The following is a 16917-nucleotide window of genomic DNA, read 5'->3' on the forward strand; positions in this document are numbered from 1 at the left end:
AGGCAAAAGAGCAGTATTATTTTTAAATAAATACTTGAACCACTTTCCTTATCAGCTAGTGTTTAGTTGAAAGTCATTTATGGCTTGTGTTTCATCTACTTAGAGGAAAAAAAAATAGAAAGTCTGCTTGAGGTGGTCTAATTATCTTACCCCTGTGGTAGTGGAACTGCTAATGAACTTGATAAGGTCTAACTAAGATATTCCTTGCTGTATTAAAACTAATCTTGCATAAGAGAGAGATTGTCTCAGTTTTTTAGTGCAAGGAAGACTGATCTCCATCAAAACTACCTTGCAGAGGTACTACCTGTTTGGTTCTCCAGTGGAGTGAAAAGTTCCCTTGTATTTTAAAGTTTATTTTATGCATTCATGAAAACAATATTTAAAATCAGCATTGGCTACCAGCAGTGCTGTTGCATGGTAAAGAGTAGCCTAAGATTATATTTTTCAGTATTTGGAGCTTAGTTACATATAATAGGGGAAAAAAAGCATTTGTTTACCTCCCTTCCCACTGCCTAGTTGAAATGAAGTTACTATTTTTTCTGAATTAAGACATTTAAGTTGCAACTCTGCTGTTTGCAGTGGAGTTTTCTTTTCTTCATTCTTAGCATATTTATCTTCAATTCCTCTAAAATTTAAGTATTTATTTTTAAAATTTAAGTATTCTGTTTATAATGAGAGAATTTTGATCATTTAATGGAAAATTGTAGAGGAACCACATACACGCGGTGACTTTAACTTGTGTTCGTTAGGCTGATTTCCACTCTTCCACCCCCTCCAGGAGTTTAACGTTCTAGGGTGAAGTGGGTTGTTCTAGGAGACTTCCATGTGCTTTACCAGCAGCTAGCTCATGTCTCGGGACCTCTGGAAGGCACCTGCCTTGCACTGGAAATGTCGCTGTCCTTGGAGGTGCTACAGATCCGTTGAATGTTGCAAAAATAAATTATGCAACAGGCTGACGGGCAGGGCAGAACCTCTGTGGATTGTGGAAGAAAGCAGAGGAGTTTGGAATTTGCTGTAGGCAGCAAGGTTAAAATCTGCGTTCTTAAGAGAGATGTCTGGAAATCTTTGGAGATGGAATGATTAATATTTCCCATGGGAAAGACCGCACATCTGGGAGCTTACAGCTTCATGCCAGGCGGAGTATTGGCTCTCAAGCGACAGAAATCAGCACTGCTGCTTCTGCAGCTGTCCCAGGATGGCACTCCTCAAGCTTTCACCTAAATAATGAAGGGACTCCAAGTCAATGTTTTCTTTATATATTTAGGCTACTTTTATTAGCCACATTACATGTGGTCTTTAAGTTGCTTTCTGTTGACTTCAGTATTTAGCGGCATAAGTTCTTTGCATTATGTTAACTTATTTCTTCTTTATTGCAGTGCTCATATCTCTCCCATAAGCATCTTGCCAGCCTCTGCAGAGTAAGTATAATGAAAATCTGAAATGCTTGAGTTGTGCTGTTACTAGAACTCGTGTAGAAGCTGTGTTTTCTTTCAAGAAAGAGAAATGCAGTAGCTTTGATGATTACAGTTATGAATGAATACATTCAAATGTTGTTACCAAAAATATTTCACTTATGGCATTTCAGGAAGAACTTAATGTCTGTCAGTGTTGATGTTGTTGACTGTAGAAGCATGAGAGTGCAGCACGGTAAAATCTAGATTCCAAAACATTTTGGTTCTATACTTGGGTACGTCATAGGTGTTTGACTTCAAAATTATTATAGCATTCACATTGTATTTTTAGCACCACTTCTAGTGGTGTGTATTGAGTACAGGGGAACTGTGTGTACAAATGTGGCAGAAAAATAAGCACACAACTCCAGAGTTAAAAATGGGGTAAAATAGTTTAAGATTATTACAGGAGGATTTTTTATAGGCCTAATTATGTGTTTGGGATGAGCTGGCTAAGAAGCACGCAGCACAGTGGTCTGTTTTTAAAGACTGCTGATCTTCTCTTGGAGGATCTTTGGGTCTATCCCGTGTCCTTCACCGGGTACCTGCTCACTGAGCTGTTTGTTGGCTCTTGCCTTTTAAGGTGACAGCCCCGCTCAGGGCGGGGTTACAGCTGACTGTGCTGTAGGGTTGACTCTGACGTGTTACAGACACAGGATTTTACTGTTGTTAGTATAATTAATAAATATTAGCCTTTTACAAGTTTTTGTCTATAATTATTGAAAAAGCAGTTATTGTAATGTATTAATTACTCTTAAAATGCTGTTAATAGACTTCATAATACTTTATGTAAATATTACGAAATAAAAGATAGCAGATGCAGTGATTTCCACTGCTGCCTTGGACAAGCTAGTCTCTTTGTGCCTTGAAGTGCTTGTCATCCCAGATTCCTTTGGGAGTAGTGTTTATCATCTCTGCCTTCCTGCATAGCTGATCAATGCAAAAGGAGAGTTCTAAATAGGAGTTTTCTGTCTCTTTCCTTTTTAGCATTTTAGAAAGAACAATCCGAGCAGCTGTGGAACAGCACCTTTTCGACCTGCAGAGCAGCTTAGATAATGATCTTAAACATATACAGCAACACAGACCAGGCTGTAACAATGAAGCCAAAAATCCCACCGGGGATGAGGAAGGATCTAACAACCAGTAAGATTTTGTTGTGTCTGTAATGAGTTCTGTAGGATTCCTGCAAAACAAACTACCCCATGCCCCACCTCAACCCAAAGCAAAAGTTACGACTTTTGCTATTAACTTCAGTTGATTTCATATTTTTAACCAAATCAACTTCTATCAATTGCCAACCCTAATCCAAAGCTCTTAAATAAAATCTTTAAAATGGCCTTACAGCTGAAAACAGTGTGAAGTGTAACTGCTTCCCTGCTGAATTCTGTGCAGGTAGCACAAGAACTCAGATTTACCCAGGTGTTTTCATTCTTACCTCACTGATGTTCCTTATGACACCATTTTACCGTATGAAAGCTATTGTAGATGCCCTTCCAGTTTCTCTCCCTCTCTTTCCACGTCAGCATGGCTATTTTACTGCTGTGGCTGCCAGTGTCCACAAAACAGCTAAAAAAAGATAGAATGAGGGCCTATTTGCATGAAGTATCAGCCTCATTTGATCAGCTTTTGTTTTTGTTGTAAATCTTGCCCTGTTATGAGTGCAGCGGTGAGAAGCTGGTGTATTTTGGTGCTTTATTAAAAACAAATAGTCATGATTAATACCCAGACTTCAAATCTGTGTAGTTAAGTAGAACTTCAGTACCTAAATTCCTCTGTTGCTCAGAGCCTGAGATATGTGAAGTGTTCAGAACCTCGAATGCTGTTTTCTATGTTTTTCAGTCTTCACTGTTTATTTTTTTTTTTTTTTAGAAGTCTTTCATGTGGCGGGGAGTCAGGCTGAAGTTAGGTATTAAATGTAATAATCATTGCTGCTAATGATCAGTTAATGAGTTTTAGAGGTTTGAGGTACTGTATAAATAAGTGGGTAATTGCCTGACAGGCCTGTTGCCTGTTGTAGCCAAATTCCTTTTGTTACAGCAGAATTGCTTTAAAGACTGTCTGGCTTCACAGAAGCAGAAGGCTAAAAGCACCATCACTGCAGATTTGAAACCAATATACTCTTCTGGCATGGTGACTATTTCAAATGCTTCTGATCATCATTCTGCTGTGGATTAACCGTAATAGAGGATACATGATAGTGTTCCTGAAAAAGGTCATCAGGGTTCTTTCAAACAGCTGCCAGCAGACTATGCACAGGGCAAACACACAGTTAAATCAAGAACTGAAAAACACAGCGATCCAGTGCAAATTTCTTAGAGCTAACTGAAAATAATTGCTGGGATTGAAAAGAAAATAATTAAAATGGTAATTTCCAAACTATCCTGTTCAGTATCTATGTATCTGATAGAAGCATTTTTTCAGAAGTTGTTTGGAATTCTTTGTGAGTGAGGAGGAGGAGGGCAAGGAAGTCAAAGGCTTGTGATGAATAAGGCATGTGGTAAGAGGAGTGGTGGCATCTAAAGAATATATGGACATAAATACAGTGGAAGTTAGTTTTAATTTGGTTGTACTGTTACAAGCCTTAACTTGAATTCTGGGAAGATTAAATATGAGAAATAATGGGAATTCTCACTGGGGGAGAACGGTGAGACTAGCTATAAACTAACTGGCTTCAGTCTTGCTTTTATACCGTAGGTCAGCAGAGTGAGTGAGGGATGGATGCCTGACCCTTAATACAAGAGTCAAATGCAGTTTAATATGTCTGTCACCTACAGTTGTAGAAAAGAAGTACAGGTATCTATATATGTATATACAGTTTATCTACACTCAAAAGTATAAACTACAGAATTGAATTTGCCTACACCTGATCGAAATTGTAGATATTGCCAGTATCTTTGGTCAGAATAGTTTTGCTGAGGAAAAAAAACATACTCTGGTGTTTGATACTGAATGGGGGGGGGGAAATGTGTTTTCTTTTAAAGGTGCTAAAATCTTTGTTGTTCTCTTTAGGAATGATGTTATTGAAGATGACACTGGTAGCAGTGAGAACACAGGAGACTGCTCTGAAGCATTGGTTTGCACGGATGTAGCCAGTGAAGCTATGAAACATGATACTGTAACTGAGGAAGAAGAAAGCGTTCAGGTGAGAGGAAGAGCCTCCTGTATGTGAAAATCATAATCTGCTGTGACCTTAGCAAAGTGCTTTAGAGATCCAAGTTTTTGTGGTAGCTCTGATGCAGCCTTACACAGCGCTGTTGCTTGGTGCAGTTCATTGCCTTCTCTGCTGAGCATGTTTCATTGACATGCACAGAGAAATTTTTGTGTGCTTTGGTGCAACTTGTTGGGACCCTGACTGATGTTTTTCTATTGGTCTTTCACAGGTACCAGCCCTTCCTTCTGCTCAGGTAAGTCAGTGTATCAGCAAGCAGAACACCAGTTAGGATAGCATCTGTGTTAGTAAAGGCTTCCTGAGGAGCAGAAGATCTAGAGCTGTGCTTGGAGCATTGCCCACAGTTAGTCACGCTTTTTACTTGGTCAGGAAGGGGTAGAAGTAGAAGCCACTTGCCTGTCCTTGTGCTAGGAACATGTGGTTTTGTAATTAGTTAATTACAGCCTTTTGTCACTGTTTTCTAGTTTCTTCTATGGTAGGCATAGATGTCCTGTTCTTTTCAACCCATCTTCATCTCCTTTCTAGTTGAAAGAGGTTCTCTTACTTCTCCTTGGTCCTCTTTGCTTATTTGACTTCTGCTGTGCTGACAGCTCGTGTCCGTCCATACTGATGTGTATATTTAGAATTCTTACACTTGAGGCATTCAGCAAAAGAAAATCAGACTTGTGACCTCCTGAAGAGGTTCAACACTTAATACTGTTGTCTTGAAAAGTATCCAGATTGATCATTCGTATTCCAAAGGAGAAAAATCTGTCCAGAGTGCTGCGTGTGATGTTAACATGCCTGTAGGAATAAGATACTTGTGTTTTTTAAAAGTGTTTTGCTCAGAAAATCTGATGTTAATGGTACTTAATGCTGCTGTTAAAAGTTCAGAAAGCAACTGAAAATGTAAACAACCAACCACGGGGTATCTGGTGTCACAGATGTAATTTTGGCTTTGCTTTTCTGTATTACACTTGAATTGAACAGCTTCGTGTCACCAAAGGAAGTGAATGTTGTATCTAATTGGAATGGAAGCCCTGTGCTGTAGCAACTGTAAATGTTGAAATAATTGTTTGTCCTATACCACGAACATGCCGCAGCTCTGCTTGGAGCTGCAAACATGAGCCTCTCATTCAGGATATCTTTTGCAATCAAGCAATGGTGTAAAACACGGGGTGACAAAAATGAAGTCAAGTCTAAAATCAAGTCTAACAGTAATAAGCAGGAGAATATAGTTTTTACCACTCAGCACGAAACAGCACATGTGCAGCTGTCAAATAAGCTCTTCTAAGGAGAAATTGAAATTTATGGTTCCTCATTTATTTGGTAAAACTTCTGTAGTCATAAATCTAGATGATGATTTCTGTGGGTGGAGAGACTTGCTTTACATGCATAGAGAGTTTTTTAGCTTCTTGTCTGTAAGCCCATAAATCTTTGCGAGGGTTTCCTGAAAGATAACTAGATAAGCAAACCTATTGTTAGACTTAAATTAACTGGAAGAATGTAATGGGTCCGTGGACTTGAAAAGATAGAAATGGATGCCTTAGCGTAGTGAAACTGTGAGTCTTGTCTGGAATCTGTTTTTATTAAAACAAAACGTTGCCGTAGCAATTTCACTATTGTCATGTATTCTGTGAGCCTTGTGTTTGCTTTCATGGGTCCCCAATGACTCTTTAGAATCACCTCACAAGCCAAATTTTTCAACTGTTCCTTCTAAACTAGTGTATTGTTTTAGAATCCCGTTCTGTATATTAAAATGTCACAGAATGTGTTGATTGCGCAGGTTCGTTCCTGATGCATTGGTGCCAAATCTTGTTATTAAATATTATTAGGTTGTTATAGTGCAAACCACACAAAACATGATGTTGCAGTTAGATGATACTTTATCCAGTGACTCTGTTGGCCAGAACTCTGTGGGAGATACAGGGTAGAGTTCCATATTTCTGCTATAAGCCTTTGACTGGCTGATGTCAGTCGTCTTTTATTTATAGGGTTTGTTTTAAACAATGAAAGCCTTCAAAAGCTGTAGAGAGCAATTTTCTCCTGTTAGTACTTGTCTTCCTCCTGACTTCCTAGTTAAAATCGATGGCGAGCTTTAAAAATCAAAACTTGGAAAATACAAATGTAGATGGAGAAACAAAAATTGCAGATTGGTGGCTTTTCAGCACATTTTATGCAGTTTCAAAGACCAGCTGAGAAATGTGAATGACACTTTGTAAGAAGTTTGGAGTTTCAATATGTTACTGTGCCGAGAATATAAAGGGGAACGTGATGCTTGGGAGGACACTGTCACATACAGATGTGTTTTTCGTGTCATTCCTGATGTCATTCTTGGCTTTTTTTGCTTTTTGATATGTTTTTGTCTGTTGTTACCAGGTGGCATTCTGGGTGAAGTTTGGGGGGCTTTTAATGTTAGTTTCTCCTTTCCTGTTAAACTCCATTTCAGATATTACTGGAGAGTTGTGTCTTTCAGGGAGGTGTTAGAGAAGTATCCTGATTCTTCTGTATGAAGGGGTTTGCGAGGGGTGTGCGGGGCTCTAGGATACGAAAGATGCACACTTGAGCTCTCCTTAGGGTCTGAACTGGGAACAGAAGCAGCTGTTGCCATGGCAATAAGCGTGACCATGCAAGACTTGCCCAGCCCATCTCCAGGGTGGAAATGATCTTTTGGAGTATGAGAAATACACTATAATTAAAAATTGTTTCCCTGAATTGGGAGTTCACTTGCAGACTGAAATAAAGTAGACAGAACAGTAAGTGTGTTCTGCTAAGGGTGGATATGAGTCAGCAGGGCAAAACCAGCAACTGTTATGTGCACTTTAAATCTCCAGGTAACTTCTGTCTTAGGCTCAGAGACTTTAAAGATCATTTATGAGAACTTCTTAGAGTCTGAAACTTAAAGTAATCTGTTATTTTTAAAAGATATATTTTATATTTCAAATTGCTTACATTCCCCCACTTAAGACACTTTTTGAAGAAATCAAGTGCTGGGCTTTGGCGTAGATACTTAAAGGAGTCTTCCTGTGCCAGCCTTCAGTGAAGAAAACGGTGACATGTGTTCAGCTGAACCTGTTTTGTGCGATGGCGTCACAGAAATGCCAGCATTTCTTCATCCCCTTCCAGCTCTGTTGCTGCTTTATTTAGTAACGGGGATTAGTAACTCCTTTTAGAAAGTCTGTCAGACTTGTTTCGTTTCATAGATGCTAAGCACAAGTCTAGATCCAATTCCGTTATTTTCAAGACTAGGATATACTTACTGCCGTGATTTTAGTCACCCCAGACTTCACACTGTGATTGACACTTTGCAGTAGAACTGTTGGTGTTTCTATTTAAAAGAAATCATAAAAGAAGGTTTTTCTGAAGACGGAAAGTCGCCTGTCGTTGAGTCATTAAAACACCTGGTTACTGGCCAAAATCTTGCACGGTTACAAAGCCTGATTCCCACCCCCACAGAAGGAGCTGTGCGTTCCGTTCTCCAGGGGGTTTTGTGGTGGGTGCTGATTACAGGGATGTTTTCGGCTGAGGATGCCATTCCCAAACCTTTCTAAACATACTTCTTGCCAACAGACTGCAGACGTATTATTGAAACCGTGTGATGAAGGTGCAGATGCTGATGGAGAAGATAGTAGTGAAAGGTATGTGGTTTTCTTTTGTCACTGACCTGGCACAATGGGTGACTTCAGTTTGAGAAGTAATTGTACCAAACTGGTGATTTGTGACAACACAGGGTGTAGCACAAAGGGGGTGAAACTAAGCATACAACTTTTCACATGTGAAAATAGAGAGGATAAAATGGAGTTACTGTCTTATGTGGTGATACAAAAGGCATGGAACTTGATGCTCTATTCTAGAGAAGTTAAGTACCAGCCTACATGAAATTTACCATGAGGTTTTTTTGTGAGCAACCCAATGTTCTGTGCCAGAGGTGTAGAAGAAAAAAAAGTTACTTGTCTTTAAAATATTTTTGCAGATTTTATTGCTTTTAACGATTGAAGAATTAGTGCTGGTAACGGTGACTCGCCAGAAGACAGCAAGTTCATTTGCAGTTTGATTTCAGCACTGATTGAAATTTCAGTTTGAGGTCAATTGACTTATAAAACATTTACTCCTGGCTCGAGAATAAAGGTCTGAGCTGCTTTTATTTCCAGCTTGGATCGAGTCCAGTTATTGTTTACACACTTCAGCTTAATGCTGTGTGAAGCATACAGCGGGGCAGGGGAAGCAGTGTGACTTCTGCTCCCTAGAATTTTAATTATCACTTTAAGGAAATACATTGTCTATCTGCTAAAACTGGTCTAGGGTGTGTACGAATCAAATGTAAAGGGAACGCATAGTATTTACTGTCCATGAGGATCTTGCATTTAACATGATAACTATGTGTCTTCTTTTCAGACAGAACAGTATATTGCTTGGTGGCAATGATAGAATACCTTCGGAGATGTTTCTGGTAAGATGACGGGTTCATTTGTATACAGATGCACAGCATCGTGTGAACTTACATGAAATGCAGATGTGAAGAAAACCAATAGATCTGGCTTTCAAACCTCATGTTGGTTGGCCTCTGTTAGAGATCTTGTCGTCTCACTTTACAATTGTTTGGCAACGGGGCAAGCTTATACTTGTGCATCTCATGTAAGGAATGTTTTGTATCGCAAATAATTGACTACTCTGGGATGGGGGGAAGGTTCTTTATAATTCCTTAAGTTAAAAAAGAATGGGGTTTGGGTTTTTTGATTAATTTTTTCCCAGAAAAATTCCGGAAGTGCTGGAACTGGCACTGATTAAGTACCTGATTTTCAGTTGCTAAATAATAATAAAGTTACTCTGTTCTATTATTTAAATACAGGATTCAAGTAGCAAGACTTGTGATCTTAATGCAAACACTGATTCGGAGGTGTCGGGGGATGGCAACGTTCATGTTTCTGAGGAAGCTCTTACTGTCCAAGTACCACGTCTAGATCTGAAGAATGTGTCCGATGGTGACAAATGGGAAGGTAATTTCCACCCTTTAGCTCACGGTGTAGTTAGCTGGCAGTGCTACATAGAACATTTGACAAAGGAGAAGCAACAGACAGCTTAACACTTTTTTTTTCTTTAGCTCAGTCTGTTCCCACACATATGGTAAGGTTGACCGAGTCATAACATAGGTCCCATCTGGCTTCAGAACTATCTGCAACTTAATTAAGGACTTAAAAAAAACTCTAAAGAAAAATCAGTCAAAGAAGCATCTAAAGAAACGAAAAAAAAAAAGCTGATGTTTCATACTAGGGGTGTTGAGATTTAGAGGTTTTTTGTTGTTTTTTATTAAAAAGTGACTTACGATTTCCAGGACCCCAAGTCTCTCATCCAAGTCCTTAAAAACACTTTCTTTGATTATGTCATAGTTAATAATCACACTGTGTCTTGTTTAAGCTCCTGAAGTTCTAATACTAGCTGAATTTGACTTAACATTACTAAACACAGCATTTATATTTCATTTATTCTGAAAAATCTGTTGGTTGTTCTGTGTTGAACATGCAGAATGGCAGGTGTTGGTTTCCATGGCATTGGACAACTTGAAACAGCTCTGAATTTTCAAGTGAAAGCTAAACTTGCAGATGGATGTTATTTCTGTGCCCCTTCTCCCTCTATTGTTTGGTTTGGAGGAAAAACAAAGCGTTTGAATCATAGTTCTCTCGCAGGCATAAGGATCCCTTATGCTTGCGACCTTTTCTACATGGCATCCCAGGTTTAGCAAGCCCCTGAGCTTGTGACTTTACTGAACTTTGTTGCCCCAATGCCTGGTAATAACTGTTTAGTCTGTTGTTTTACTTGTGTGAAAACATAACTGACCCCTTTGTAACCAGAGCAGAACACTCTTGTCAGTGTCTTCCTTTCAAAGTCCTTACGTTTTGTCATGCTCCTTATATCCCGATTTCTCCGCCTAATCTGAATCACTGCACCTTAAAAAGTGCAAGTGGTAACGGTTTGCTAAAATCCTGCGAGCTGTCACTGACAGTACAGTGGGCACAGTCTGCTCGTCTCTAGTTGTAAAAACCTGCAAATACAACTTTGTAGCTACAGTGAGTACCCAGGGGCAAGGTTTGAACTTCCAGCAGGCTGTCCCAGTGACAGCTATTCTTTGGGATGCCTGTGAGTGTCACGGTCAAGTGGTAGTAAAGACACTGGTAACAAAGAGTGATGGCACTTAACTTCTGGTTGCAGTGTTAAATACTAAAATTAGTGAGGTATACCTGGGATGTGTGTAGGTTAACAGTGCAGCCTCAAGTTGCAGCATATCAGCACATAAAGCTTTGTCCTGGAGCTGAAATGGTGATGATTTATGGTTAATTTGTCACTGGTCTTGACTGTTTTCCTAATTCATTGCCTGTGTGAATCCGTCCTTCCCTTTTACCAGTGATGAGGTTTGCAGTTTGTGATTGGCTTGCTTATATCTGTAAAATATTTGCTGGTTGGCCTTCTTGAGCCCTAGCAAATGGCACATCAAGAGCATATAGTGTCATGTAGAAGTCCATTCGCAGGTATCTGAAGACAGAGTCCACAGCTTCATTCTTGTTGCCCAAGCTAACAACTTTATCTAAGGGTTAAAAAAAAAAAAGATCCTGCTTACGTTCTTGGTGTTTATTTACATTAATTGCTTACTGGCACATTACATTTTGTTGCACCCTCTATTTGTGTTAGTCTGGTTTAATATGTATTCGCAGAAGGTTTGTGGCTTCCATTGTCATGATTTCCTTAAATCTGCTCATAAAAGTTCCTTTGATTTTACTTACCGAAATGGCTTTATGACCCTTTCTTTGAAAAGAAAGTAGCCTAACTGTATGGAAATTCATATTGTAAACTTCTCGGTAATAAAAACATGGTGTTTTGCAAGAGGTGTTATTTCGTGGCAAAGTATTTTAACTTGGGCTGTTTCTCAGCCCTGTCTAGAATGGTTAATAGGGTCTCAGCCTTCCGAGGTGCTGCAAGGCCTTGTGGCATTCCATCGAAGCAGATTGGCTTTGTAAAGAAACCCGTGAGCCCAGATCTTGTCACAAGATTTGGGTTATTAAAGCCTATGTGACAGAAAACTTCAAAGTCCTGTAACCAACAGGGCTCTTGAAAATGAGCATCAAATACTCACTGGCTGAAGGCAAAAATGCAGATTGGTTAATCTCTACTTCTAAGGATTTTTTCTGCATTTGTCCTGCTTTTTGGAAATCACCACCATCTCTATTATTTATGAGCAGCGAGCAAAAACATATTTAGAACTTGTCTTTTGTTACGGTGAGGATGCACGAGACTCTTATTAAACTGCAATAAGTCTTTACTGTTCCTGTGTCGGTTCTTTGTAAACCTTTCCAGTACAAAGCTCAAAGTCGCCACGGCCTGAGCATCCTTCACCTGCCGCTGAAATTGCTCGGAGGCTGAGAGTGCTCAGGGCCTGGCCCAAGCGACAGGATGTTTTTCCCTGGTACTGTATCTTCCTGCTTTACATGTTATGTATGGTTTGTTCTGACTGTGCTGTGTGTTCACTTTAGTATTTTTTGCCATTCTTTTTCATTTTATTAGCGCCATGCCCTATCACTTTTCCCCTCATTGATTTCAAAACAATGCATCTGCAGAGAGAAGGGGAGGGTAAGTATGGTTCGCCATACGTTCAGTTATCTGCCTTTTGATAGTTTGATTTGCTTTCTGATTAACCCTTCACCTGCTGTCCCTTATATCTTGGGAATGTTCTGATCTGCCAGTTTTTTGTTTACTTTTTTTTAAAAGGTCCCTTTCTTGTATCTTGTGCTGTGTAAACAGGCAAGATTAGAGCTTAAAAACAAAACAAAAATTCCCAGTAACTCTTAGTAAGTGTACAATGGAAAGCAGGTACAAGGGTTATTTTTTTTAAGGTTACTTTGTGGGTTTTATCGTTGTTCTGCACACTTTGAACCCAGTTTTCAAATTTCTGATTTTAACTGGAAAATATAGGCAAGTCTGAAGGGAAGAGGGGGGTGGGATTTTAAAATGCTTAGGAGGCCATGTCAGCTTTCTGATAGCAAGAAAACCATACCTGAGAATTTTAAGGGATGTTAGCAACTAACTTTTTATAGAGATTTAAAAATAAATTGATTGTTTTGGAATCCCCTGCCTAAAAGAAATCACCTTCCACAAATTAAGAAATCTCTTTTTCTCAGTGGTGTCAAGATGGATTTAAACTTAAACCCAACAACACTCCTTTAAAAAGACTTAAGCAAATGAGTATTGTACCTAAAGAGGTATTGTCAGGCTTACCTTCTTCAAAACCAAGAGGACAGTCTTTCAAAGTATATGCGTAAGGTATGAAAATTAATTTCTACAGCAAAACATTGCAATGGACAACAAATATGTTCTTCTAGCTCTGGATTTCTGATAGTAAATAAGGCTCTTTTACGCTGTTGAACTGTGCGTACTCCCAAGATACACTTTGAAAAAGGGATCCTAGTGTGCATTCTTCATTTCAGTACCTTTTTCTTTCAATTGTTCTGACAGAATTTGTAGCTTTCTGACGTATTTCAATGTTTTTATTCACTTTGTGTGCGACACCACATCCTTTATAGCATACAAGGCTAAGCATTGGGTACCCATTTTTTTGTTTCCTTTTGACTCTTGTTTATGAGTCTGTTAACAGAAGAGTACCATTTTTGTGTCCCTTTCTTATCTTCTAGATCCCTTTCCTGCTTTCAAATCTTGGCAGGAGGACAGCGAGTCTGGAGAAGCTCAGCTTTCCCCGCAGGCTGGAAGGATGACTAATCATCCGCTGGAAGAGGACTGCCATCCCGTGTTGTCACACCGTAGTCTGGATTTTGGGCAAAGCCAACGTTTCTTACATGACCCAGAAACGTTAGATTCTTCATCCAAAGCACTTTCTTTCGTTAGGTATGTGTGTGAGTGCAGTTTGGTGGGTGTTTGGGCAGGGCACGTCACTGCCAGGATGAAAACACCGCTGTTAAGAACCTCATGGGTTCTTGTGATATGAATTAATTGAAGACCAAGGTCAGCTGTAGCCTTATATGGCCATTCGGCTGTTCTGCCTGCCCAGGAACTGCCACAGTGAGTCAGACCAGAGGTTCATCTGAGGTGGTATCGCGTCGCTCAAAGTGGCCGCTGGCAGATGCTGAGGGAAAGTGTATAAAAATAGGGGAAGCTTGCACAGATTTCCCTGGCATCCCGTCAGGGCTTCTGACAACCTGCTGTAATGGCACTTCCTGGGCTGATGGTCGTATTTATATCCTTTGTTTACCAGTCTTCACTGGACTGCTGGTCTGTGATTTTATATAGCTTTTGGCTTTTTTTTTTTTCCCCCAGTAGCATGAATATCTATTTTCATGTTGCGTGATTCTGGATTTGTTTTGCATAGGACGTTCTCCACTCCCAGTAGAGAGAGCCAGGTTATACAAACCATTGCAGCTAAAGCGAGCAGTAATGTTCTGGGCAGATTCTTCATTTGAGCTGTGGAAAGTCTTCATTCAGAAGAGTTATAGGAAAGAATCAGCTGTCGGAGGGGGAGGCGTGGGATAGCGGTGCAGTGAAGGGGTAGGCGTCTTTGCTCAGGTCATCTCGTGCAGATTTAGAGGATTGAGCCTGTTTAACTCGGTGTATGAAAGCAGAGTTGTAACTAAACAAGCTGCAGGTTATTTGTGTGACACTGGGGAGTGTGACCCTCCAAAACTGTAAGTATCCTGTGACCTGTACTGTCTGCTGCTGTTAGGATGAAAGGGGATTCAAGAAGAGTTCCCATGCTCCTTAGGGAAGAAATATGGAACAGGAAAGACAAGTTTTGAGGCCCCAGTTCTCTGTCTGACATAGATTTATTGATCTGGAAAGATACTTGCCCAAGTTTTCTCCAGTTAGCTGCAGAAGATGGTTGACAAGTACTGTTAAAATGATGCAGAAGACTGACCTGCAGAATTGTAATAGCTGTTCTTATCCTGGAACTAGTAAGGATCTACCCTGCTGGATTATTAGATTAGTATTTCTAATGTGTTGAACTACATAGATGTCACTCGCTGTGTTGAGGGATCTTTCAGGCACCTTGTATGAGTGTACTAGAAAATTATTGAAATAAAAAGGCTTTTCACAAGCAGCAGTTGCCAAGGAGCTGAACAGAATCATGTACTCTAGAAATATATTAGTAAAGCCAACAGATGGTGGAGATGGTTTTAGATAAGTATCTAATAACTTGCCTAAGACAGTTAAGTGGAGCTGTCTAATTACCAAGGATTGTTCAGTGGTAGCTTCTAGCCCAGGCTTTATTCTGCGTCCAGCACTTCAAAAAGGACTGAGTATGTAGTAACTTAGATCCTGGCCACCAGAAAGATCTGAACTGCTTTAACAACAATGCAGTTAATGGTACATCAGTTTATTACACTTGAATTTCAAGAGCTGTTTTTTCCATGAGCATTTTTATTGAAAGTTGAGAGCTGAAAAATAACACATCACATGTTGAAGGCAGTAGCTCAGATCATTTTCTTTCAGTAGGTAAATAGCTCTGAGCGGAAACTTGAAAAGAATGGATTATGAACTGGAGCAAAAATTGAAATCAGTCATCTGTTACTCAAATATACAAGTTGTTTGCGCTCAGTTATTTAAATGACATTTAAGAAATGTTTTTAATGCAGAACACGAAGAGCATCCTTTAGCTCCAAAGATGACAAAAGGGAAGACAAGACGCCTTATCAGCTTGTCAAGAAATTACAGAAAAAAATCAAGCAATTTGAGGAACAATTTGAGAAAGAGAAAAACAGTAAGGTAAGGTACCTCCTCTGCTTTTACTTGGGATAAGGAACTGCGTAGTAGAGCTCAGTTACTCTTTGTAGTTCACCACTGAGTAACGGTGGGCTCACAAATGAGAATAGTTTTGTTACACAGTGTTGTCTGCAGAACTGAACTGAAGCAATAGCAATTCTAGAAAACGTGCAGTAGCGCCTGAGCCCAAAGGAGGGCAGGCAGAGGTGCTGATGCAGTGAGTCTGAGGGGGTTTCAGATGAGATGTGTCAAGAGACAGAAGCATTTTACCGCTCTCTGGTTCAACTTCTGATTTCTTGTTTGAAGTGTACTTTCCCAAGTAAAGCATTGAGATCTGGTCTGGTGCCGAGAGTGGCATCTGCTTTACTGGTCACATTCACTGTCATAAATATTACCATATCTTGAGGGAAGGATTTCCAAACAAGACTTAGTGTGTTAGCTTTCATAAAGCTTGCTTGTGTTCCTTTTCAGCCCTCCTACAGTGATATCGCAGCCAATCCGAAGGTTTTGAAGTGGATGACTGAACTCACCAAACTGAGAAAGCAAATCAAAGGTAAGGGGATGCTACAGTTCCTGGTTTCATTAGAAGAGAAACTTTGCCTATGCAGACAGTTCTGTTACTTTATTTGCAGTTAAATTAAACCTTTTGATTGAGCAACTTTTCTCATTTCAGATGCAAAACAAAGGAGCTCAGATGGAGAATTCATACCTCAATCACGTCCACGAAGTAACACTCTTCCAAAGAGCTTTGGTTCCTCTCTTGACCAAGAGGATGAAGAAAATGGTGATGAGATGCGGCTCGTGCAGAAAGAGAAGAAGCCCACCAAGGAAGCTACACTCGAACTCATTTTGAAAAGATTAAAGGAAAAACGAGTTGAGAGATGTTTGCCAGAAGATATAAAAGTAAGCATAAGGTTATGGATAGCCTGTTGCTAAGAGAATAACAGAGGGAAATAGAGCCCTGCCAGGCGCTTCAGCTGTCACTTCATCCAAGTGGTGTCTCTAGCAGCCCTTTACCAAGCCCTCGTATTTGAGACTCTGTGGGCAAATGACCAAAATGAACCACGTTTTCCTTGCTCACTCTTCATCAAAATATTTCCAAGTATGTGCTGACAGTATTAGATGAAAGTGGGGTGTATGGTGTTAGCTAGGCTGAGCTTGGCTGAGGCATCAGCAGAGCTGATAACATAAAAAAACTGTTCCAGTGACTTGTGTTTGATGAGGTGTGACTTGTTCTTCTGACAGAAAATGACAAAGGACCATTTGGTAGAAGAGAAAACATCTCTGCAGAAAAGCCTCCTGTATTATGAAAGTCAACACGGCCGGCCGGTAATGCTTGGTTTACTTTGTCAAACTGTATGAGCGTGCGTGTAGGCAGCTGGAAGTCTTGTGCAGTAGCAAAACCAGAATTTAATGCTGGTGTATGGAGTTTTTTTTTTCTTCTCCAAAACACAAAGTTATCTGTTAGTTTCCATGTGCCATCAGATGAAGCTATTGCATTAACTTCAAAAAAAAAAAAAAAAAATTGTGGGTTGGTAGGCCCTTTTCCCCAAGACCCAC

General features: G+C 39.9%; 1 protein-coding gene across 2 annotated transcripts in view; it reads left to right on the forward strand.

Annotated features, from left to right (window-relative positions):
• FAM13B (family with sequence similarity 13, member B) overlaps window positions 1-16917 on the forward strand; it is a 37959-nt gene that overhangs the window by 14749 nt on the left and 6293 nt on the right. For both annotated transcript variants that reach the window (XM_010134458.1, XM_010134459.1), the window contains exons 7-18: window positions 1377-1418; window positions 2439-2594; window positions 4461-4593; window positions 4832-4855; window positions 8170-8237; window positions 8995-9049; window positions 9449-9596; window positions 13278-13488; window positions 15231-15360; window positions 15829-15910; window positions 16031-16260; window positions 16603-16686. In XM_010134458.1, coding sequence (XP_010132760.1) covers window positions 1377-1418; window positions 2439-2594; window positions 4461-4593; window positions 4832-4855; window positions 8170-8237; window positions 8995-9049; window positions 9449-9596; window positions 13278-13488; window positions 15231-15360; window positions 15829-15910; window positions 16031-16260; window positions 16603-16686 — 1363 coding nt within the window. The remainder of the gene's footprint in view (window positions 1-1376; window positions 1419-2438; window positions 2595-4460; window positions 4594-4831; window positions 4856-8169; window positions 8238-8994; window positions 9050-9448; window positions 9597-13277; window positions 13489-15230; window positions 15361-15828; window positions 15911-16030; window positions 16261-16602; window positions 16687-16917) is intronic.

The sequence above is a fragment of the Buceros rhinoceros genome, unplaced genomic scaffold, assembly GCF_000710305.1.
Source record: "Buceros rhinoceros silvestris isolate BGI_N320 unplaced genomic scaffold, ASM71030v1 scaffold2314, whole genome shotgun sequence".
Lineage (NCBI taxonomy): Eukaryota > Metazoa > Chordata > Aves > Bucerotiformes > Bucerotidae > Buceros > Buceros rhinoceros.